The sequence below is a fragment of the Procambarus clarkii genome, chromosome 45 (genome assembly GCF_040958095.1).
Source record: "Procambarus clarkii isolate CNS0578487 chromosome 45, FALCON_Pclarkii_2.0, whole genome shotgun sequence".
Lineage (NCBI taxonomy): Eukaryota > Metazoa > Arthropoda > Malacostraca > Decapoda > Cambaridae > Procambarus > Procambarus clarkii.
The window spans coordinates 16,648,162-16,674,219 of NC_091194.1; the positions used below are offsets into that span (position 1 = coordinate 16,648,162).

At 41.3% G+C, this 26,058-nt stretch overlaps 1 protein-coding gene across 1 annotated transcript; it reads left to right on the forward strand.

Moving 5' to 3' along the window:
- Positions 1-556: 556 nt before the first annotated feature.
- Positions 557-25,832, forward strand: CIAPIN1 (cytokine induced apoptosis inhibitor 1). The gene is given in 5 exon segments (XM_045760978.2): positions 557-660; positions 2,795-2,905; positions 22,370-22,732; positions 22,734-22,940; positions 22,942-25,832. Coding segments are annotated over 4 exon segments (834 nt in total). The 5' UTR covers positions 557-660; positions 2,795-2,812; the 3' UTR covers positions 23,113-25,832.
- Positions 25,833-26,058: the final 226 nt, after the last annotated feature.

The following is a 26,058-nucleotide window of genomic DNA, read 5'->3' on the forward strand; positions in this document are numbered from 1 at the left end:
GAATTCACTGAAATGTCTATCCGAATTGTGTCCATCCCACAAAATAACAGTGCAGACATTTAAGAATAAATAATTATTAAAAGATTATTTACTATTTACAAATTATTTATATCCCGGATTCGCTGACCGGGGAGGATTTACTGGGTGTCAATCCTTAACTGTAACCTCTGTTTACCCAACAGTAAACGATTTGGCGGGTCATATTCCAGGGAACATAGGATTAAGGGCTTGCCCAAAATGCTATGCATGCTAGTGGCTATACATGAATGTAAGAACTCTTGTATAAATAATAATAATAATAAAAATAGCATTCGGTCAAAAACGGGTATCTCCTCGCTCTCCCTTGCCCGGCATCCTGCCTGTACGGGAAGATTTGTTTAAGAATAACAGGCATGACTCCATTTTAATTTTTTTAATTGAATGATCATTATGGGTAAAACACTGAAAAATTTTAGATATTTACGAGTACTTAATCAAGTTCAAACTGATTTTGAAGAATATGAGTCAAGTTCAAGCTGCCTTAGGAATGTAGAATCTATATTCCTATAGGTACGATCCGGCGCACGTCGTCTCTCAAGAACGTGCCTGGGATCCACTAGCAACAAAACAAGGGAAGAGTTCCTGCAGTTCCTGCAGTTCCTGCTCTCATCACCGCGGCTGGTAAGTAAGAGAATAAAATTGTGAGTTATAAAGTTGTGAAGGCAGCGGGATGGCGTGGTTCGTGAGATATTTACTTTAACGTCCATAAAGGGATGGATGTTGGGCACATGAACGTGTAATTGAAGCCAATTCACTGGAACGTTCACATGTCATTGAATGACCTGTGTACAAGTTTTTTTTTCACACAGGTGAGTAGAGAAGCAGATGACTTTTGATTCTTTTTAGAATAGGTAGAATATTTTGTTAGGATTATTATTTGTCTTTAACCCTTAGATAGCAGTTACAGTCATTTGTTGATTCCCAGGGTAAACGTACTTATCATCATATGATGATTTAAACAATTACTGTCTGGGTTTTTCATGTATGATGCAAATATTGATATAATAGTACTCTGTGGATGCAATGGAATTTTCCTTGACCCATAAACAAAAATCCTACCACCATTTCATAGCTACATGTAATAAAAGGAGCTTGCTGTCATGTGTTTGTGCCACATTACACCTTTCTTTCAACCTATACTCTTGCCCATATGGTGCCAATTAGGCCATATGTCTAATTGGCAACAAACCCAGAGCCCAACACCTAGAGTGACCATGTAATGTATCAATTATACAATGTATGTATGTGATGTAACTATATACCCTGAGCATGTAAAAGCACCTTAATCATCTTTAGTGATTAAGTGCTTAATTGCACACTAGTTTCTCTATCAGCTATCTCACCCTGTCAGAGTAAAAGAGACAAATGTACGTGAATGTATGTGTGTGTGTGTGTGTGTGTGTATATTATATATATATATATATATATATATATATATATATATATATATATATATATATATATATATATAATATACTGTATATATGTCGTACCTAGTAGCCAGAACGCACTTCTCAGCCTACTATACACGGCCCAATTTGCCTAATAAGCCAAGTTTTCATGAATTAATGTTTTTTCGACTACCTATGTAGTCGAAAAAATGCCCTACACTTTATGTAGGGCATACGTAAATCTGTGTATCTATGTATTTACGTATGTAGGTTAGCTTAGCATTTTAAAAGCACGGAATCACCTTCTGTGGTTGATTGTTCAATAAATCCCTTAACTATATGTTTAACACATCTCTAACCCTGTCCATGGAGGACGGAAGAAAATGTATATATGCTGGTTAGCATTGTAAATGTGTGGCCATGTCTGTGATTGGAAATAATAATAATAATAAAAAAACTACTCTCTGTGGTTGTAAAGGAGTTTACTGTACCAGATAAACCAATCATCAGTTGAAACATGTGTTATTGAAACAATTGTGTTATGTGAATTATGTGATATATCAAGTTATTCAACACACTCTTGTAAATGAAGAGAAACAGGTAATAAACAAACAGTGAAACATCAGAAGATAACACAGGGAGCATGAGCAGAGTCGGGCACTGGGTGTTGACAGGCGCGAGACACACCCACCCCACACCCTGCCAGAGCACCCCCTCCCAGCGAGATGATATTCACTTATTTTTGTGTTTTTCTTGCATTTTGCATACACATTTATAATTCTAGAATGAAAATTTATTTTTTGTAATTTGTTTATTTTTTGTGCATAGACAGTTATGACCATTTCTCCATAGCTGCTGCTGTCTAGGGGTTAAAGGTCTAGGGTGATTGAAGTAAGAAAAGCTTGCTTTCAGTATTAACTATAGGTTTAAGCTGAATATAAATCATAAATGTCAAGTGCATTAGTAATAGCAGTTGCCAAGTTCTCATTATTCCTTCCATTTGGATTGTTTGATTTGTTGACGGCTGCAATTCTTGTAGGATATGTGTTTGATAGTAATGGTTCAAGTGGCTGGGTATCATTCCTTTACTCTGACCTTATATCCTTTCAAGTGTTATTTACTGATAATGGCTTAGTGCCATTTTTTCATAATTACCTTACATTTTGCGTTCTCATTAGTATCTGTACTATAATTGACTTCATTTTAATCTTCAAAAGTACCCAGTCCATCTTAAATACTGTATTGTGATTGTACAAGTTCACTGTGTTGCAGAAGACCCAGTAGATTAGAAAGCCACCTATATATTTGCAGTAATACAAATGGGAACTGGTATAAGATTTAGTTTTTATAATTATAGTTTGCAGCTGTGTATAGCCTGAAAGATGTTTGGCATTCAGCCTCGCCAGCAAGTATTAGTTCTCTGGAGTACTCCAGTTAATGCTGAGGAACTGCAAACTTTAGTGGGAGAACTGAAGGTAAGGAACCTTTTCACTAACTTTGTAAAGCTTGTCCTTTTATTAGGCTATCTCACTTTGTAACAATTCCACTTTGATTACATTTGCTCTCTGATGATGTCTTCCTTGAATGAATTAAATGAGACGGATCTCTACTATTGGATGTCATTTTCTGCTGACTGGAGACTTTGGTTTACTAGTTTAGTGATATGATTAAAAACAATCAGGAGCATCCATTCAGATGTTATCTGTAGGTTATGCTACATAGTATATGTTTTCCACCTTAAAAGTTTATAATCTTCAATAATGCAAGCAATATATGATGTCTTAGAAAATGGCTGAATTATCGTGTCATTAGCTGGGTGATAGTGATGGAGTGAGCTACACAAGTGGTGTTTCTGATAACATAAATATACACAGAGATGATCACTACAAGGTGGAGATTGGAGTTTGAGAAAAACATACAAGTCTCAGAGAGTTTGCCTGAATGGCCGACACTACACCTATATTGTTGACATGCGTGATAGTCAGAACACTGGGAAAAAATAATTAAAACCAAATGGCTAGAACACCAGGAAGGAAATGATATAATAACAGACAGCATGGTTTTCAAACAGAAAGATCTTGTGTAACAAATCTGCCTATTTTCTGTGATAGAGCCACAGAGATTTTACAGGAAAGAGATGGTTGGGTTGACTGTGTATTTATCTATACCTTAAGGGCTTTTGACAGAATCCCACATAAGACATTGTTCTAAAAACTAGAACATATTGGACGGGGTGACTGGGAGACTTCGAACATGGCTAAAAAAAATTGACAGTAAAATGAGGGCGGTAATCAGAGGCAATGTATCAGACTGGAGAAATGTTACTAATGGAGTACCACAGGGTTCAGTTCTAGCATCAGTAATGTTTATTGTTATATATAAAGGCAGCCTCCCCCCCAATCGCCCCATCATAGGGGCGACCCACGAGCGCCAGTCTTCCGAACAGAGTGAGTATGGCGCTGACCTGACAAAGAAGACAAGGATTTGGGAAACACATCCGACCTGGCTGCCAGCATTACAGAGGACCCACCTCGACCAAAATCAGGCAAAGCCCTGGCTCTACCCCACCGGGAAGGCCAAGAATGAACCCCCAGGAAACAAAGCTAAGCAGCAACAGGATGGCAACCAACAAAAGCAGCAGACAAAAACTGAGTGACGACGACTACTAGGCACAGACATCAGTCTAGAATTGACCAGTGAGGGGCTTGACTGACCCGGGCTGGCTCCTTCCTCCCCCCCAATGAGGAGGGAGGTGGAGCAAACTAGGGGGGGGGGTTATCTTGAGGTTATCTTGAGATGATTTCGGGGCTTTTTAGTGTCCCCGCGGCCCGGTCCTCGACCAGGCCTCCACCCCCAGGAAGCAGCCCGTGACAGCTGACTAACACCCAGGTACCTATTTTACTGCTAGGCAACAGGGGCATAGAGTGAAAGAAACTCTGCCCAGTGTTTCTCGCCGGCGCCTGGGATCGAACCCAGGACCACAGGATCATAAGTCCAGCGTGCTGTCCGCTCGGCCGACCGGCTCCCGGGGGAGGGAGCCTAGTTTCACAGAATTTTGGTTGTTTGTTTTCATTCATTATTGGGAAGTTCTTTTGGCAATTTTGGGGCTGCGGTCTCGTTTTTAACCATGCAGTGGTCTGTTTTTTATTTGCCTATCTTTCTAGGTGCCTTCCTTAGATAGTGGGAAAGATGATAATCTTCAAATAATTAATAAATGTAAAGTGATCATAGGCCATCGCTCCCTGTGCCTTTCTGAGGGGGCCAGGTTCTGGCTTGTCGTCCCAAGTAGGCAAATAGAACTTCATGACCGATGGCTCTAAATAGTGTAATATGGCACTGATCAGTGTATGATAGCTTTAGGGAGTCTCTGGGGCTCACCCAGAAACTGGCATTTCATTACATTCAATGCTGGTTTTTTAGGACTGGAAACAGTAGATTTGTGAATATGAGAGATATAATGGGCAATTAGTTCCATATAAGGTCTGACTTTTTCACTTTAGAGTTACATCAGGTATTGGTTTGGGCTTCACCTTGACCAGCTAGTTGTCATACTGCAACCTACACATTCTTTCCTACTTCGGTTCAGAGACTGCATGGTTGTGTACCTGTATTGTGGTTACATTAGTGACAGTAGTGATCCCTAGGATTGTTTACTCTTGCCTGTTGATTTAATTCCTAGTGTTTCTGTTAGATTAGAGACATGGGACAAAAAAAATTATCTTGGCATAAAGTTTTAGTGTACCAGATGGAGTTTGCAGACTTCAAAGGGCATCCTAATTGTCCATTGCACTAAGGTTGTTTGCTACAATGTTGATTTCACCCATGAAGTTGTAAAATTAGCAAGAAATGAGTATCATTATTTATTGAGCCTGTCAAAGTGGCTGGCTGACTTGGCAGCTACCAAAGTTTTCTACAACCTGGAGCTTTGGTGGATTTCACCATAGAATCGTGGCTTGTGGAGAGAAAGGTTTAATTAGGTTTCTCATTCAGGTAGTGTAGTTGGGGCTTTGAAACTCGAGTACCTTAATTGACCTCAAGACCAACTCATGAGCCAGATAAGGTTGTGAAAAGACCCAGAACCTAGGTGGATCATCTTTAGGATGCATGGTGTTCATTTCCTAAGTCTGCTTTCTTTTCAGGATTCAGCACTAGTGTCTCCCCTACCCCTCCCAAGTATTTTTGAGATGCTATTGTGGCACCTGAGTACTGGGGCAGAGAGTTAAGGGTGATGTTGTCTGCAGGTGTTTTGTGGTAGCTGTTCCGAGCTTAGATTCTAATGCCTAACATCTTTTCATCTTCACATGCAGTAGTTTTGGAGTCTGTTATGGAAGATTTGTGCCTTGATTTAGTTAGGCTTTCTACAGTACCTACAGTACTTTAAAGGACCGTAGGTACAGAAAAAGCTGCCATTCCAGGCCTTGTGATGGAGAGCTTTAGCTTTTTCCAGTTTTTTTCAGCTTGGATAAATTTTGGTGGCAAAATTTTTTGAAATTTCAATCTAAAGATGGTGTTCTTATTGACTTTTGTTGAGGGTAACAGAATTATTGAACAATATCTATTATATTCTGAGGGGCACCAATTTTAGTTGGTGCAACACCTTGGCGATATACTGTAATTCACTCGAGCCTTGAATTTCTGGCTAAAATTAAATAAACACAGTACCTCTCGTTGTTACCCCATTATTATAAATGTGTGTGTCTTATGTACCATGCTGTCTGTGCCTTTGTATAGTGATGGGGTAATCTTTCTGTTGTGTGAGTTTATCTTGTTGAGGGGTGGGTGTAATTGGATGTGACTATTGACATCTCAAAATATCATCTGGTAACAGTACTGCCTAGTAGGAGGGGTTTCTATCTTAGCAGCATTAGTAACTACCTATTCTCCTTTTATTTTAGTTAAATTTTTGGCATTTTAATGTGGCCTTCTGCTAAGAGACAAGCCTATGGGAGTGATTGCATAACAGCTTATGTAAATAGTCACGTGTATGTAATGAAGGATATAAACCAGTAAGGACTAGATAGGGGGATATATGGCATTAGTGGCTTGTATCATTTACTTGTCTGTATGCCATATACCTTTAGCCTTCAAACTACAGTACAGTACAATGACACCTCGGCTTACGAATGCCCCTCTTTACGAACGTTTCGTGTTACGAGCCCAATTTCTTCGTAAAATCCGAATCTGGTTACGAACTTTGCTTCAGGTAACATAGTTTGTTGATACTCGTATAACCTGATCTAGCGCGTGGTGGCACGGCGACTGCGCCTCAGTTTACCAGTGACTCCCACCTAGTGACAATTGCGCCAGAATTATTTGTAAAGAATTTCAGTATTTTTCTGATTTTTGGGTATTTGAACATAAAAGCAATTACAGTACAACCTCGATTCAACACTATATGGGACCAACCCCAGTGCGTTGGAGCGTTGGATTCATTGCAAGAGGTGACCTTCCGGAGGCATTTGCATCAGTCTTTTTTTTCTTGTACATAATAAAAATGCATTATTATATACTGTACCTATATATTACTACTGTACTCTACTAAAAAATACTGTGTTACATTTGTTATTTACCTTATTGTTGGAGTAATGTCCATCTTGAAGTCTCATAGAGTTGTGAATGTTGTACAGTAAATACGTACTGTAGTGCATTATGCTGTTAGCACTGTGTTGATTAAGTAGTTCTGCTGTATGTTGAGTACTACAATACAGCTTATGAAAACTATTGTACACTAAAATTACTGCAACTGTAATTTTAACACTACAGTATGTACATACTTAAATTTAACACTTGTTCTAACTGTTCACTCCACACACGATGTTTTTAGATGTTTGCATCAGCTTTGCTGGTGCTCGCTGCTGCTGTGTTGGCTTCAGCTGCTTCTGAGCTGGTGCTGGGTATGGCTGTGCTGATGCTGGTTACGGCTGTGCTGGTGCTGGGTACGGCTGTGCTGGTGCTGGGTACGGCTGTGCTAGTGCTGGGTAGTAGGCTGGTGTTTAAGCAAGATCCAGTAACATAAATTTCTCTCAAATATTGGATTTACATCAAATTATATATGTTTGGGTTATATATTTAGTTTAGTAACTTTATTAGGATAATAAGAAATATAAAACTTATTTTAGAACTGTTTTATTAATTTTATTCTTTCGAAGCTGTAGGTCAATGAACTGTGGCGACAAAATCGAATGAAACACGAATGGTGCTGTGTGTACAAGGATTAGACCCGTCCTCTCGTGCTAGAGTTATTGTTCCAATAAAAAAATTATACTTTCTCAAATAGCAGATGTCTATCATATTACAGTATATTTTCGGTTTTATTGGTGTTTGTGCCAATGTGAAGCAAAATGCTTCCCGTGTTTAGTTTAAATAGGATAATAAAATGCTATTAAAACACTGGTTTTAGAAATTAATCTGAAACTTTCAAAGTCATAGGTCACTGAACTATAATTACACAGACTAAGGAAAACCAAGTGAGGTTTACAGTACAGTATTCCCTTATCTGTCCACCCTCACTCATCTTGTTTCATCACAGAAAATGTGTATAAGGAGATTTTACCACATGTAGCTAGCTAATCACGCTTCAGCCTTTAAATTAATTTACAAAGATACGTGTGCCACAAATCAGTGAACAAAAATCATGGAAATTCAGTCGTTCACTTGTGTGGACCACTTTGGCTGGTGTTTGGTTATACACTTGTTTCACTTGTTTCAACAAGCTTCACTTGTTGTGTGGACCATTCTGGCAGGTATTTGGTTCATATGGTTCACTTGTTGTGTGGTCCACTTGTGTGATCCAACTTGTCTTATGAAGGAATTATTAATTGTAATCTGTGATAGAATGAGAAAGTTTTCCACCACTCTGTGAACTCTGTCCCAACATCGTAAGCTTGTGGACCACTTGTGGATCACCAGGGCAGTCCACATGTGTGGTCCACTTGTATGGTCCACTTGTGTAGTCCACTTGTGTGATCGAACTTGTCATATGAGGGAATTATTAATAGTAATCTGTGATAGAATGAACTCTGTCTTGACATCGTAAGCAAATCCGAACATCCCCTGCTTTGGCGAACCACTGTTCGTCGAACCGGGTGAGTAAATCCGGCCTGAAAAGTATGCAAACTAACAGGAGATTTGTTGAATCGAGGTTGTACTGTATTATATATTTCACCATGGGTCCCAAGAAAGTCAGTGGTAAGATTAAACTTAAGAAAATATTTGAGTAGAGGCAGTAGAGGATGTCCCTTCTTCATTAAGAAAATGTGTGAAGTATGGGAAGAACTGCAAAGTTTTGTTGAAAAAACTCACCCAGATAAAGCTGTAGCAGGCCATTGCATTGAACTTTTAAATGAACAATGTGATGTCTCACTACAGACAAGTGTTAAAATGTAGGAAAAAAACAAGTGTCTTTAGACAGATTCTTTGTAAGACAAGCAAGCAGTGAGCCACAACCAGGTCCTATTGGTACTCCTGCAAAATGTAGGAGAGTGTGTACCCTAGAGAAGTCATCACTGCCTGGTGTTATAATGGAAGGGGACTTCCCTTCCAAACACTAACACCTCTCCTCTTCCCCCTCCCCTCACCATCTACCATATACCAACAAGAGTTATCAATAAAGGTAAGCAATAACTTGAACATACTTTAGTACTAAAGATTTGGGTGAATTAGGTATAAAATTTACTTTGAAGTTAATATTTCTGGGGGGAGCCCCGTTGGCTCACTGGAGCTTTCCAGGCTGAATGGATATGTATAACTTAATGGCATCAGTCAATGTGCATGGTGTTCTTGCCTACCAGGGGACCATGAGTATTTAGCGATGACAGTATTACAGAAGACCCCTGACTGTGATAAAAATTACCAGGATTCTGATAATAGCAGGATTGTTGTGATAATTAGCACTGTGTGGGAGGAGTAATGCTGAGGGAAGGAGGGGAGGTGGCATCGTCTGCTGAATCTGTGCGGCCACCTGTTATTGTCTGCACTCACCATACCACCTTAGTGGTTTGTTATGGTGAACACAAATGTAGATACTTATATATAATGTGTGTATTCGTGTAATAACAGCAAAAGGAGTATGTTGGGAGGAGGCATTGTTGTGAGGGAGGTACAGAGCACCAATTGGTTTCCAAACCTCTTGGGGACGAGACCCGTTGGTTATCGTGTAAGTTCGTAAACGAGAAATGGAGGGAGAAAATAAATTAGAAATGTAAAAAAAAAAATTATAAAAAAATTTAAGAATAAACTCTAGGGGAAAAAATTGATAGGTTTATAGCATAAATGCGACCGTATTTTGTTTCTACTCACCAATAAGTGAAGTCCTGATCCGCTTATGTTGATGATCGATGTTGATGAAGCATAGTTATTTACATGGAAGAGGTGGTGGTGTATGTTGATGGTGTTGGGTTGACTGGGTCAACATGTGATGAGTCAGGTGCAGGTGATGCAATGCGAGCTTTCTTGGAAGCTATTGCAAAAGACTTCAATTGACATTTGTTTGTGACATCATCTGCCACTGGCTTCTTCGTCAACTCATGCCTCTGTACCACTCCCACACTGCGTTATCAACACTCTCCATCTTTGCTTTACTTACTACCTTTCTATTTCGTATTGCCTTACAACTTTCACTTTTAGAGAAATAGTAAAAAATGATAGGTTTAGCCTTAAGAAGATCAAAAACAGTACTTTTGCTAATGCCATATCCAGCGCACACACTTCTCAGTACACCGCTCTCCATCTTCTTAATTATTTCAACTTTCTTCTCAAATGTCATCACTGACCTGTTTCTTTTATGTATCCCACTTGTTGATGCTTTCACTGACACATTGCGTGCGTTTGGAGCCGACATGGTGCATGGATGTTCCTTGATTGTGCAGATATATCCAACAAAGTCACGGAATGAACACTCCAGCCTCGTGACAAGTCAAAACAATGGGAACAAACAATAATGAATCTGTGACGTCACAGGGTAGCAGGCACCAGAGATGTGGCACCCGACACAGGTCAGTGGGCAAATTAAACCATCTCCCACCCACCCACCACCACAGGCCTGCGCGACGCTTGTCTGGCCGCTTCCTCACCCGAACTTGGTTCGTGTAGGGTAACTCCCACCCCGGCCGGCGTGAGACTTGGTGGACTGCTTCCTACCCGAACTTTGTTCGTGTAGCGTGATTCCCCAACCCCAATCGGGAAACTGGAAGTTTTGGATAACTAAAGTTTGGAAACCAAGTGGTGCTCTGTAGTGTCTGCATGACCTGTCACGCTGTGTAGAGTGGCCACTATGCTGTTTGGGCGCCATGCCAGCTTAGGTGTACAGTTATGGTGAACTAAACATGTAGATACTTATATATATAACATCTGTATATAGTGAATAAAAGCAAAAACAATATGGTGGGAGGAGGAATATGTTGGCGAGTGAGGTGTTGGTGAGGGAGGGAAGGCGGGGGCATTTGCTGGCTTGGTGTGGCAGCTCACTCGGTGTTTTGACTCACAATACCAACTTAGTGGTTCGTTATGGTGAACAAAATATGCAGATACTTATATATAACCTGAGTGTATAGTGTAATAACAGCAAAACTATTTGTTTATTGTTTTATGAACATAATTGAATCACTAATTTGCACACCATACTTTTGAGTATAGTGATGATTCACCACTTTTATTATATAAATATATCACACTACATGCTATTGAATAATATTACTGCAAAAAAATAAGAAAAAATCCATCAAAGACATTGAAATAATTAGGTAAAAATATCTTTGTGGCAGGGAACTCAAATGAACATTTTTAGAAGACGAATATTTATTTTTCTTGAGCATGGGGGTATTGAAGCCTTAAGGGACCCCATAACAGTTAAAGGGTTAAATGCTCATCAGCACCAGTAGTGTCAGCAGACTGTCTTTTACCATGCACCCTAATGAACCAAATGCCATAGGGGTTTTAAGCTTCTGAGCCATCCATCAATGTATATACACTTCTCAGGAATTTTCATTGCTTGGTGAAACTCGTGTGCCTTTTCCATGAGCAGCCAGCCTGCCACTGGATTCTTTGTCACCTCACGTCTCTGTACCACTCCCACACTGCATTATCAAAACACTCCACTTTTGCTTTACTTACTACCTTTCTATTTAGTATTGCCTTATCATTGACAGTTGATAGGTATAAATTGATAGGTTTAGCCTTAAAATAAAAAACAGTACTCTTGCTAATGCCATATTCAGTGCACACGACACTTCTCAGGACTCTGCTCTCCACCTTCTTTATTATTTCAACTTTCTTTTCAAATGTCAACACTGACCTCTTTCTTTTACGTATCCCGCTTGTTGAAGCTTTCACTGACACAATAGGTGCATTTGGAGTTGACATGGTGCACGAATGTTCCTAGATTGTGACGATATATCCAACAAAGTCACGGAATGAACACTCCAGTCCCATGACAAATGGGACTAATAGCCTGTGAATCTGTGACGTCACAGGGTAGAAGGCACTAGAGTGGAACCCGACACGGTCAGTGGGCAAACGAGGCCCATCTCCCATCCATCCATCCACCACCAACCCAGGCCACAAGACTTGGCGGACGCTTGCCTGATGAGATACCCAACCATTTTATGGGAACCTTGTATTTCCCGAACTTGAGTATCCGAACTATCCCCAATCGGGAAACTGGCATTTTCAGATAGACGGCGTTCGCATGTAGCTATCTGTATTTTAGATGTCAACCACATTTCGAGAATTGTTTGCACAATAAATCCTATCTTTGTCACACACTCCGTAACTTCTCACCTTCTTGAACTTATTCTTTTCTTCCTACCCTCTATCATCATCCATTCATTAAAAGTGGCCAGATGATCTTGATACAAATGTGGAGTCTATATTCTATACAAAAGTGCAAAAGTTGGTACTGTATAACAATACAGTACCAACCTTTTCACTCCATCTTTTCCCATATGTTCATTCCTTACCTTAGTGACCTAACACTAACCATGCTTCTCAGATTGTTCTTTTTCACTGCTCCAATTCTTTAGTTTTCACATTATGTAATAACGGAATGTTGCATCTGTTGCTAGAAAATTATTTTTAAGAGCTCCTCCCAAGAAGCTTTCTAAGAGATGTGGGCATGAAAAATTATATGCAGACAAACATTCTGAATTCAGTTAAAGAAATTTGTCATTTATATTTTTTTCTGGGGGGGGGGGAGCCCCTGCGGCTCCCCGGAGCTATCCAGGCTGATATGGATATATTAGACTTTGGCATCAGTCAATGTGCATGGAGTTCTAGGCCTACTGGGGACCACGAGCCAGAACCTGGCCCCCCTCAGAGAGACACGAGGAGCAATGGCCTCTTGAGGTTATCTTGAGATGATTTTGGGGCTTTAGTGTCCCCGCAGCCCGGTCCTCGACCAGGCCTCCACCCCCAGGAAGCAGCCCGTGACAGCTGACTAACACCCAGGTACCTATTTTACTGCTAGGTAACAGGGGCATAGGGTGAAAGAAACTCTGCCCATTGTTTCTCGCCGGCGCCTGGGATCGAACCCAGGACCACAGGATCACAAGTCCAGTGTGCTGTCCGCTCGGCCGACCGGCTCTCCTGCTCGGCCTATAGAAACCCCCCTGTGTGGTTGGAAGCATTCTATGTTTGCCATCGACCGGGTCAGACACCCAGAAAGGTAAGTGCTCCAAAACAAACCCCTATTCTGGTTCTAGTGGACAGAACGCCCCCAAATGAAAACAAGCAAACGAGCATGATGTCACCACTGTCTGTGCACCCCCCCCTTCCTCCTTAGGAGGGGGAAGGGGGGGGATCTTTGTGCCAGCTACCCACACCCACATTTCTTCAGGTGATGTGATTGGCAACGGTCATGTGTCTCTGGCTCCTGTTTTCCTGTCTCCAGCTCTGTGTCTTGTGGTGTGGTGCTATGTCCATGGTGGTGCATGAGCCAAGAGTAATTTCACAAGTACTGTACTCGGGCTGCATGCGCTTAGGATCACCTTTCCTAGGTGCCCTGTAAATACTGCCCTTGGGGCTGCCTTCCACACATCACCTTGCGGTGTACCTCTGCTGTGTCTTTTGCTGCTCGGTAATTGACCACCCTTGGAGTCAGCTGGAGTGTTCGTTCTCCCTTGTTTGCCTCTGGGTAAGGGGTAGTTTTCATCACTGGTTGGGGCGCAAATTACTGTGCAGCTATTTATAACTTATAGTGGCTGGCTCTGTTCTGCCTGGGTACGTTGTCCTCTTTCGGGGTTTTATTTTCCTTTTTGGTTTTCCTGCCTGGTGTGGGGGTCTGCCTTTGCTTGGTCACACCCTATTGTAATTTTGTGGTCCTCCGCTAGGCCCTCGTGAGTGTACACGTCCCAGGGGTTCAGCTTTAGCAGTTTGCTCAGTAGTTTCTCAGTTAGCAACACCCTGCCTGGGCTTCCCTTAGCAGAATACCACGACTAAGGGCCTTGGGAAACCTACGGGGGCTCTGTGGTCCAATGGATGCGACCCCTGTGTCCCCTCTCGCTTCATACGAGTCTGAAAGTTGCTCTGTCCCCTTGTCTCAGGGTGACACTCACCGGGTGTGCCTCCGTCATGCTGCCTGTTGGGTCGGTGAAACATTCGACCAGGAGTCTTGCAAGTTTTGTTGCTTGTTCGTATTCTAGCTCACCCAGACTTGAGCTAGACTTGTTCGTATTCTAGCTCACCCAGACTTCCCGAACTTGAGTATCCGAACTATCCCCATTCGGGAAACTGGCATTTTCAGATAGACGGCGTTTCGCGTGTAGCTATCTGTATTTTAGATGTCAACCACATTTCGAGAATTGTTTGCGCAATAAATCCTATCTTTGTCACACACTCCGTAACTTCTCACCTTCTTGAACTTATTCTTTTCTTCCTACCCTCTTATCATCATCCATTCATTAAAAGTGACCAGATGATCTTGATACAAATGTGGAGTCTATTGGGCTTGACTTTGTTGGGTGGCCCTTCCTCCTTTGGGGGGTTCGGGGGTTCGCAGGTCAGGCCTCTTCTCCTGCGCTCAGTCAGATCATGAGGTGCGGATGCAGGCAGCTTCAGTATTGCATGCTCAATTTTTATTGCTGCAGCGCGCTAGGTTGGTTGCTACCCTGGATGCCCCGCGAACTGCCCCACTTTGGTTATAGGGACCCAGACTTGGGGAACATTAGTCGCTTCGACTTTGGTTCCATCCTCACCACCTTGTCCTTCCCCTTCGGTTGTGCGTCCTGGTCCACCTCCTTGCTTCCGGCTCCGAAGCGTCTGAGGGCTTCGGAGTCGGGGGAGGGGTTTAGATGGTGTTGAGACTCAAGCAGTTTTGGGAAAGTCACCTTCCGGTGTAGCGACGGAGGCATTCGAGCCTGGTCCTCCAGCCAGAGCTTCTGGGTCTGACCAGTGGGTCTACTTTGTTCCTGCTTTTTTGGCTGCTCTTGGCTTTTCTTTAGAGGCGTGGGGTTTGGAGGATGGCTCGGCCCCGGTTCCTCGTGGGGAGGTTCTCGGAAGCGGGGGAGGGGTTGACTTGGAGGCCTTGGGCCCCGTTGGACCCCACTTGGGTCTTTGTACCCTCGGAGTGAGGCTTGGAGTTACAAAGGTTGGGATATCTTCTTTTTTATATATATATATATATATATATATATATATATATATACAGTGGTACCTCCCATAACGAATTTAATCCGTTCCATGTTCGTCATGTGAAACGGACGTCATACAAAACAAGTGTCCCCCATGTAACCAGTGTGATGCACTGTGTTTATTGTGAAATTTCCCTAGTGTGCATGACATCAAATGTTCCCCAAAATATAATTTTTCTTTGTAAAATGATAAATTACCGTCCCTGAACATGTCTATGTAAAAATAATTACCAAATTCCACTTACTTTGGCTGTGAGGGCGTGGACAAGGTGCGCTGTGACGTCATCAGGGGCTGGTCGCCCGTGTGTGAAGCTCCCAGACACGGTCGCGCAGGCCATTCACGCACCGCGTGTTGCCACAAATGTATTTTCAAATATTTTTCCTATGCATTTCCAATGCGGTTTTATTTGTTTCTTTTATCGTATATGATGCATATTTGTGACCTTTACAATATGTATACAGTAGAATGTTCATAATTTTCCATGAAACTGTGATACATGTGTCAGTAATGTGTCCACAATAAATGTTTATTGTCACAATATTACGTGGTAAAAATTCACTAATATTACAATATGTACAGTTTCACATACTATTTACACAGTAACACACTGTATTACACACTCAGTACTTTGGAGGTGCATAATAGTCAACGAAGTAGTCCATGGTACACAGCGCGACATTGCTCTCCTTGCACCAGCTACAGATAGATCTTTGTTTCCTGTTTCATCGTTCTGTGTGCTTGCAAATAATGCACTCGCGTGCACCCTTGGCTTTAGTACTTGTAGGTGGTATGTAGCCAAGCTTGTAAAGCATAAAGTAGTATTGAAACGATTATAGGAAAAGCTCAATTTGTAAGGTAGTCTTGAAAAGATCGCTTTGTAAGGTCCCACACAGGAAGAGATTCAGCTAGCCTCAAAGAGTGTCCATCAGTCAGGAAGAGATTCAGCTAGCCTCAAAGAGTGTCCATCGGTCAGGAAAAGATTCAGGTATTCTTAACAATATCAATGAACACCACCACCATGGAAGCCGCTAACACTGTTCATCTATGCTACTTGTATCAGATGCATCATCACTGAACGCAGAAAACGATTCATCTATGTATCATCTATATACATTAGAGATGGCAAGGGTGGGGCTCAGAGCTATACACCTGGATACGCTCGCTGTATCATCCTCATAGGTGCTGTATCACAGGCATCCGACCGTTGTGTTAAGCCCTTATTGCGCCTAGCTTCACCAATGTTATGACCCTTATGTTCTTCAAACAATAGGGTCTGTATTGCACTGACTGAGTACAGTCTTTCAACACCGTGTGGGACAGGTGTTTGAGAGCCAGAGGCATGTGTGCTACAAATGGTTGCTCACGCACTACTAACCCAGCCAGCAGCCCTTGTCTTTCATATTCGTTATAGCAAAAGGTTCGTTCAGTGTTTGTTGGGTAGGCTGCTCCATTATGACAATCTTTCTTTGTTTCAAATGTGTTCCATTTGTTTTGTATTTATCACTTATGTCTCAATAATGGAGCAGCCTACCCGACACACTGAACGAACCTTTATGACATTTGTCCATTTTCAAATTGTTTCAACAGTTCTTTTATTTTTCTTTTTTCTTTTTTTTTTTTTAAGAAACATGGAGCAGTCGACCTGTAGACCACCGAACGAACCTTTTTGACATTTGTACTGGTTTTCAAAATTCTTCATTTTTTTTATTATTTACGTTTTTTGTATGTAAGAAACATGGAGCAGCCTACCTGCCGACCACCGAACGAACCTTTTGCTATAAGACAAATGAAAAATAAATATTGAACACATTTGAAGAAAGGAAAATGTCATAATGGTTTATTCAGTGTATGTAAGGTAGGCTTCTCCATTATTGAGACGTAAATGACAAATAAAAAACAAATGGAACACATTTGAAACAAAGAAAGATTGTTATAATGGAGCAGCCTACCTGCCGAACACCGAACGAACTTTTTTGACATTTGTTGTATATCAGATATTTCATTTCTTTTTTCCTACAAAAACGTCAATGCTTTGCAACATCTCAGCAGTCACCCTTTTATATCCCAGCATCATTAGCATCTTTAAACAAGAACAACATAATTTATGTGCATCGTCGGAGGCGTCTAAGAATGTGCAAACAGCAGCGCGACCCCACCATGTTGTGTTGACGTTACTCAAACCAGCGTTCGTCATACGGGACGATTTGACGCCGATCGGGCCGTTCGTTACCCAAAATATTCGTCTTTTGGGGCAATCGTTATGCGAGGTACCACTGTATATATATATATATATATATATATATATATATATATATATATATATATATATATATATATATATATATATATATATATATATATTATATTATATATATTATATATATATATATATATATATATATATATATATATATATATATATATATATATATATATATCCATATATCCCCCCCCCCCCTCCTCGTACGAGTTGGATTTGGTGTCTACTCCTCCCCGGGTTCAGTTCCGTGATCTCGAGGGTTCTTCAGTCCTGTCTTTCTGGAGGTTTTTGGCCTCTCGCATCCAGCCCCATGTGATGTGGGAGGTAATTTCGGCTTACCTCCCGCAAGAGAAATCCGAAATATTTTTTCTCCTATGCAAAATCAAGATAAAAAACCACATCTAGTATTGGGCCTCTGCGAAAGGGAGATGGAACTTTCACCGATGACAACAAAGAAATGAGCGAGCTACTGAGGAAGCAGTACAACTCTTGTTTTCAGCGAGCCACTAAACGCACTAAAGATTGATAACCCAAATGAATTTTTCATGGATATGATACCAACATCAAATCATATATCAGACGTCACCCTATCCCCACTGGATTTTGAAGAAGCCATAAACAGTATGCTTATGCACTCTGCACCAGGCCCGGATTCTTGGAACTCCATATTCATCAAGAACTGTAAAAAACCACTATCGCAGGCCCTCCACATTCTGTGGAGACAAAGCCTAGATACTGGCGTTATTCCTGATATACTAAAAACAGCAGAGATAGCACCACTTCATAAAGGAAGAAATAAGGCAGAGGCAAAAAATTACAGACCGATACAGTAGCACTAACATCGCACATCATAAAAATTTTTGAGAGAGTGCTAAGAAGTAAGATCACAAAATACATGGAATCACAGCATCTCCATAACCCCGGACAACATGGTTTCAGAACAGGGCACTCTTGCCTGTTGCAGTTGCTGGACCACTGTGATATGGCATTAGATGCTATAGAAGACAAACAAAACGCTGATGTAATTTGCACAGATTTCGCAAAAGCTTTTGATAAATGTGACCATGGTGTTATTGCACATAAAATGCGTTCAAAAGGAATTACTGGAAAAATAGGCAGATGGATCTACAGTTTCCTGACCAACAGAACCCAATGTGTAATAGTCAACAAAATAAAATCCAGCCCATCAACTGTCAAGAGCTCAGTCCCCCAGGGTACAGTGCTTGCTCCAGTACTTTTTCTCATCCTCATATCGGACATAGACAAGAACACAACCTATAGCACTGTTTCATCCTTTGCAGATGACACTAGGATCTTCATGAGAGTAGGCAACATAGAGGACACGGCAAACCTCCAGTTAGATGTAGATCAGGTCTTTCTATGGGCTACAGAAAATAATATGGTGTTTAACGAAGATAAGTTCCAGCTCATGCGCTATGGAAAAAATGAAAATATAAAAACGGAAACCACGTACAAAACTCAGGCAAATCATAACATAGAACGAAAAGGCAATGTAAAGGATCTGGGTGTACTCATGTCGGAAGACCTTACCTTTAAAGAACACAATAAAGTAGCCGTCACAACTGCAAGAAAAATGACAGGTCGGATAACAAAAACTTTTCACACTAGAGATGCTATACCGATGATGATACTTTTCAAAACACTTGTGCTCTCTAGAGTGGAGTACTGCTGCACAATGACAGCCCCTTTCAAAGCTGGAGAAATTGCTGACCTGGAGAGGGTGCAGAGATCCTTTACTGCTAGAATCCACTCAGTAAAACATCTAAACTATTGGGACCGACTAAAGAGCCTAAATCTATACTCCCTTGAGCGCAGGCGGGAGAGATACATAATAATTTACACGTGGAAAATATTAGAGGGGCTGGTCCCAAACCTGCACACAGAAATAACATCACATGAGACCAGAAGACATGGCAGGATGTGCAGAAGAATACCCCCGTTGAAAAGCAGAGGTGTAACAGGTACTCTGAGAGAGAACTCTATCAACATCAGAGGCCCGATACTGTTCAACACGCTTCCGCTACACATAAGGGGCATAACTGGCAATCTCCTCACAGTGTTCAAGAGAGAGCTGGATAAGCACCTCCAAAGGATACCTGATCAACCAGGCTGTGACTCATACGTCAGGCTGCGAGCAGCCGCGTCCAACAGCCTGGTTGATCAGTCCAGCAACCAGGAGGCCTGGTCGACGACCGGGCCGCGGGGACGCTATGCCCCGGAAGCACCTCAAGGTAAGGTACCTCCTGCACGAGCCGAAGTATGTCTTCATAATGGATCTTACTTCTTTCATGTATGGCACTTCCTGTCCCTACTGGGTTTGTTATGAGGTTCTGGAGTCATCCTGGCTTGCAGACTACCCCTTTTTCTCATTGGAGGCGTGGCATTTGTTCTGTCGGTTCCCCATGCTTGAGTGGTGCGAGGCTCATGGTGGTTCAGGTTTTCCTGGGGGGCTAATTTAAGTACCTCAATGCGTGCTTGTTTGCCCCTGCCCTTCCTCGGGATGTCAGTGTGGGGCAGCTTCACATGCAGATCCCTTCCTTTTCAGCTGCATTGGTCACTGAGGACTTGGGCGCCTGTGGCCTGTTGGCTTCAGTCAACAGTTCTTCTTGTGGTTCTTTTCTCTTCTTGAACTGCCCTCGGACTGGCTTGAGGAGGATGTGGAGATGCTTGGGGCCGCTTCTGGGTCTAGTGCGTTGGCCTCGGTGGTGCGTACATTGTCTGCAATTTTAAAACTATTTGCGCCGATCCTACGGGATGCAGTGTCTCTGTTTTTTGCTTCCCGTCTCGTGTGTTGGCAGGCGGTGCTTGCTTCTTCTGTGGAATCCGTTGGGCCCCTGTCTCTTAGGCTTTCTTCGCCTTTTTGCCCATTGCTGTTTGCAGAGTCTGTAGTTGTGCAGTATCTGCAGGCTGCTTCATCTAGTTGTCGTCCCATGTTGGACTTGTTGGTTCTCTGTGTGGCCCGTTTGGGGTGTTTCCGGAAGGGTCATGCCAGGGCTCAAGGTTCTTCCCGTCGTGGTAGGCCAGTGGTGCCAGTTTTGGTGTCAGCACAGCTTACGGACCCATCTTTGTCTGGTCGGCGTGGTGATCGCTCTGCGTGAAAGTTGGGTTCCCATAAGAGGCGTCGGCCCTTTCGCGGTTCGTCCCATTGATGGGGCAATAGGGGGGGAGGCTCGCTCTATTTGCTCATTCCTGGTCTAACGATTTGTGGGCCTTTCGGGTCCTTTAGGCCACCCAGCGCCACCCCTCCGGTGGCGTTGGGTGGCCCTTCCTCCTTTGGGGGGTTCAGGGTTCTCAGGTCAGGCCTCTTCTGCGCTCATTTCGGGTCATCTCGGAGTGGGTTTACTTGGGCGTGGTCGAAACGACCTTGTCCCTCAGTTAGGTTTTCCGCCTATTTCCGGTTCTGAAACGAGACTGCACGGACCTCAGGTTCATTCTGGACTTGTCCCCGTCTGAACCCATGGGTTTATTGCCCCTCCTTTTGGATGACTACTCTGTCCCAGGTCTGTCTTCTGTTGGAGCGAGGTGCTTGGGTGGTGTCCCTGGACCTCAAGAACGCTTATTGGCACGTCCCAATTTATCCGGGTTTCAGGGACTGGCTCGGTTTTATTGTGGGGCGTTGGGGTTACCGCTTTCGTTGCCTTCCATTCAGCTTGAATCTGGCACCTCGCAGTTTTCACACGCCTTACCCAGGTCTTGGTGGTCTGTCTGTATCTTTTAGGTATTTAGGTTCTGGCCTACCTCAGCGACTGGCAGGTGTGGGTTCCTAGTCAATTCGTGTGTCTGCTCGCCAGGGATTTAGTTCTTTCCCAACTTGCCAGGTTCGGGTTCCTGGTGAACTGGAGGAAGTCCCATCTAGGTCCCTCTTAGGTTTGGTCTTGTGTGGGACGTTCGGACCGCTTCCTTGTCTCTCCCTCCAGAGGCTCTGCTTTGGCTTCAGTCCTGCCTTCGCCTGTTTCTGGATGAAGCTCCTGGGTCATGAGATGGTTGCTTGGTCGCACAGCACTGCTGTTCAGCGTGTGACCACAGCATCGCCTAATAATGTCATAATATATATATAACTTGTGTTATTTAGCCATGATAGTATTATAGAAGAGCCTGAGTGTGATAATGACTAGGTACAATGTTCAAATATCAGTGATTCAATGCTGTTCACGATGTTCACAGCGCTAGCCACAGCACCACAGCATTATTTTGTCCATCTAAGAATCTTCAAACGACCTTTTAGGTTTCTTTTCAAAATAAACTTGTGGTCAATTATGTATTTACAGGAATTAGTGATCATTAAAAAATTCTTTATTTTTTTTCGTTTTTGTATGTAAGAAACATGGAGCAGTCCTACCTGCCGATCACCAAACAAACCTTTTGCTATAAGACAAATGAAAAATAAATATTGAACAAATTTGAAGAAAGAAAAATGTCATAAAGGTTTGATGCAGTGTATGTACGGTAGGCTGCTCCATTATTGAGACGTAAATGACAAATGCAAAACAAATGGAACACATTTGAAACAAAGAAAGATTGTTATAATGGAGCAGCCTACCTGTCGAACACCGAACGAACCTTTTTGATATTTGTTGTATTTCAGAAATTTCATTTCTTTTTTCTACAAAAACGTCAATGCTTTGCAACATCTCAGCAGCCACCCCTTTATATCCCAGCATCATTAGCATCTTTAAACAAGAACAACATAATTTATGTGCATCGTCGGAGGCGTCCAAGAATGTGCAAGAAGCAGCGCTGACCCCAGCATGTGGTGTTGACGTTACTCAAATGAGCGCTCGCCATACGGAACGATTTGTCGCCGATCGAGCCGGTCGTTACCCAAAATGTTTGCCTTTTGGGGCGATCAGTTATGTGAGGTACCTCTGTATATCCATATCAGCTGGGATAGCTCTAGGGGGAGCCTCCTGGCCTAACCCAGAAAAATGGTGTTTCATTACATTCAACGCTGGTTTTATATACACATAATATGGAAGAGTTTTTATTTTGGAAATGCTGTAATGTAAAGAATGTTTAACTCTTATTTTTATTCCAGTCAGCAGTTGGAAATGAAGGAAAGGTAGCAGTCGAAAACTCAGATATGTTAATGGGCTCTAACCATCAAGCAAGTTCCTTTGACCATGTACTTGCTGGAGTGCTTCCCCCATTTACATTTCTGTGCCCAGTCAACATTTTGGGTGAAGCTCTTCGTATCCTCAAGCCCAGTGGATGCTTAACAGTGAGAACAACAGACACCAGTAGCACACAGTCTAATTTGAAACTTGCAGGTTTCACTTCCATATCAGAACCAAAGAATGCTAATCTTACAGATGAGCAAAAAAGGAATCTTACTACACCAGTTGTAGAAGTAACATGTAAAAAGCCTGAATTTGAAGTTGGCTCTGCTATGAAACTGTCAGTTTGCAAAACCGGCAGCATCAAAGCCATCAACTGGCACATGGAACATTGATTTGGATGATGACATTGAACTTGCTGACCCAGATGACTTGCTTACGGAAGAAGACTTGACTCTGCCTGATCCTGCAAGTCTGAAAGTGTGTGGAACTACAGGCCAACGTAAGGCATGTAAAAACTGCGTTTGTGGTTTAAAAGAAGAATTAGATGCCTGAGAACATGAAGGCAGCTGAAGAAAATAAGAAAAACTTTAAATCATCTTGTGGTAGCTGTTACCTTGGAGATGCCTTTAGGTGTGCTTCTTGCCCATACCTGGGGATGCCTGCATTTAAGCCTGGAGAGAAGGTTAAACTTACAGATAACACACTCCAAGATACTACTTAAAGCAGGGGCATGTTTAAAGAACTATGGTAATACCTCATGTTAATATAAATTATCATAATCTTGATTGCGGTTGAAGAAAAATGTTTCACTCAGTTGATAAAACAAATTAGGACATCATTATATATGGTTTACCTACATTCTTTTTCTTGCAAATATAGAGGCTTATGTATATATATTTTTACCAAAGTTTATAATTTGTGAATCATGAAATGCAGTGTGTTGTAAGGTTTAATTTTCAGAATTTTAAGTTCTTTCATTGAATTTGGGTTAATGATAACAAATATGATAGTGCATTTTATATATTGTATATGAAAGTCACTTATACAGTGCACTCTCCCAAATCCGGATACCTTTAAACAACGGACCATCTTTATTCCTTGGATTTCCATCAAAAATTTAGAGTAGACAAAAAACTACCTGGATACTTGTTCATCATAGTAAGCAATTTCCATGAAACCTTATATTTTTTCTTTTGATAATTTTGTATTTTATTTGTATATATATTATTCAAAATAATGCATTGATATTTTTAAAATGTTTTACTAAACTTGTACTGTACTGTACTATAAATTGCACAACCGAGTTTGTTTGTATTCCTTGAGTGAGTGTAGTCTGACTTCGTTATTCAAGCATTTTCACTTTAGAGTTGTCACTATGTTGTAATGTAAGAGTAGCATAGGTACATCAAACAAGAGTGAGAGGAACTTCCTTACCATGGATAAAGCAGAGTTATTAGAAAAACATGATTATGGTTGGGGAGGAAAGCAGTATTGGTACTAATGCTGTTTGTCATAAAATTAGCAAAGGAAGCAGATCATATAGTTTGTGAATAAAATAAAACAGTAGTGAAAAGAGAAATGATTAACAAAATTTAAACCTTACAGTTTAAGCATGAGGATTTAGATGCTGCTTACTAATAATTTATGCAGCTCTGTAGCCTCGGGTGAACCGTTTGTTCATAGCTGAAAGATTGGCATTAATCATGGGCACTGAGGACTTAAAGGCCAGTTCAGAAGTTTAATAGATGGCATATCAGTACTATAAGTGCATTTTGCTGCCTCTTGTGTTATCAAGACCTGCCTGTGCTATTAAAAAAATTAAGTGACCAATAAATTTCTTGCATTTTTTCGTGCATAATTATTTATAGGCACACAACCATTATTTATATATTGTGTTTGTAAATACAGTGGAACCTTGACTTACGAGTGCCCATACTTACAACTTTTTTGAGTTACAACCCCAATTTCATCGGAAAATTCGACTTGACGTGCAACCTTTGACTCAACTTGCGACTTTGTTGATACACGTATGGGTCGACGGGGAGTGTGGCACTCTTCAGTTTACCAGTGTCTCTCGCCTAGTGACAATCGCTCTTGAATTCTTTGTAAAGAATTTCATTGTTTTTCTGCTTTCTTGGTTTTTGAGCTTAGAAGTAATTATTATATATTATGCCATGGGTCCCAAGAAAGTCAGTGGTAAGGTTCAACCTAAGAAAATAGTTGAGTAGAGGCAGTAGAGAATGTCCCTTCCTCATTAAGAAAATGTGTGAAGTATGGGAAGAACTACACAGTTTTGTTGAAAAAACTCGCTCAGATAAGGCTGTAGCTGGCCGTTGCATTGACCTTTTGAATGACAATGTGATGTCTCACTACAGACAAGTGTTAAAGTGTCAAACAAGCAGTGAGCCACAGCCAGGTCCTAATGGTATTCCTGCAAAACATAGGATAGAGAGTACCCCAGAAAAGGCATCACTGCTTGATGTTATTATTGAAGGGGACTCCCCTTTCAAACAGTAACACCTAACCACATCTCCCCTCTCCCTCACCATCTTCCATATGCCAATAAGAGTCATCAATAAAGGTAAGCTATAACTTGTGCATACTATAGTACAAAATGTGTGTGGGTATTATATATGAAATGTATTTTGAAGTTGATATTTTTGGTAGTGTTCAACGGAGTAATTCAATTTACATTATTTCTTATGGGGAAATTCGTTTCAAGTTACGCCCCATGTTTGGGAATGGATTAAATTCGAAAGGAATTTACCAGTGGAGGTACCACTGTATGCTTTATCATGTACTGTATCACTTCCTATAAGAAAAATCAGGTAAATTTGGTAATAAATATCACAAAAAGGGCAAATTTCTAGAAAGGTTTTCATGCATTTAAGTACTGTATATAGTTCAGAACAATGTGCAGTGTTGTTATCCAGATTTTGGAGTTTCCACTGTACTTTAATATACAGTATGTTCTCTTCGTTTGTAGTACATATTAACACCGTATATACCTCATTCTGAGTACTGTATCTGTTTGCACTTTCATGTGCAGAAGCTTGCTTAACAAAACTTATGGACTTGAAAATTATAACTACTGTAATTTCAATTAATATTGGTTGTGCGAATGATTCAGGATGCATTTTTTCTTTTAAAAGGCTGTTTTGGAATTTGATCAGGTTTTTTGAGTTAAAGGAGTGGACATACTGTATGAATACAAGTGTTCTTTATAGCTCTACTATAAGTGTGTTGCTCGGCAGTTCATAATTGATAAAAAGTCATTTCTCAGCCATGTATAACACATTGTTATTATGAATTGTAAAGATATCAATATGCTAATGATTGTATATTTTGGTGTAGGATGCCGTGTTATTTGTTCAGAAAAATTACCATTTTGTGTGGTAATTCTTTTTCTTAAATTCTTAATTATTAATTTTTCTTTCTTAATTCTTTTTTTTAAAAGCCTTTTTCATATATGTTTTTTTTAAGTTTTATTAAACACTACTGTGGCAGATCACACATAAGTAGTATAAACGTACTGTATTAACATTGCGGGCAACAGGTAATTCGTATCGGGATTAAGTGCCTATAAAAAGTGTGAGTAAAAAGCCATGCATATTAAACATAAAGGCATACGGAAAAAATTGTTGGCTTCCAGAGACCTTCAAAAGTC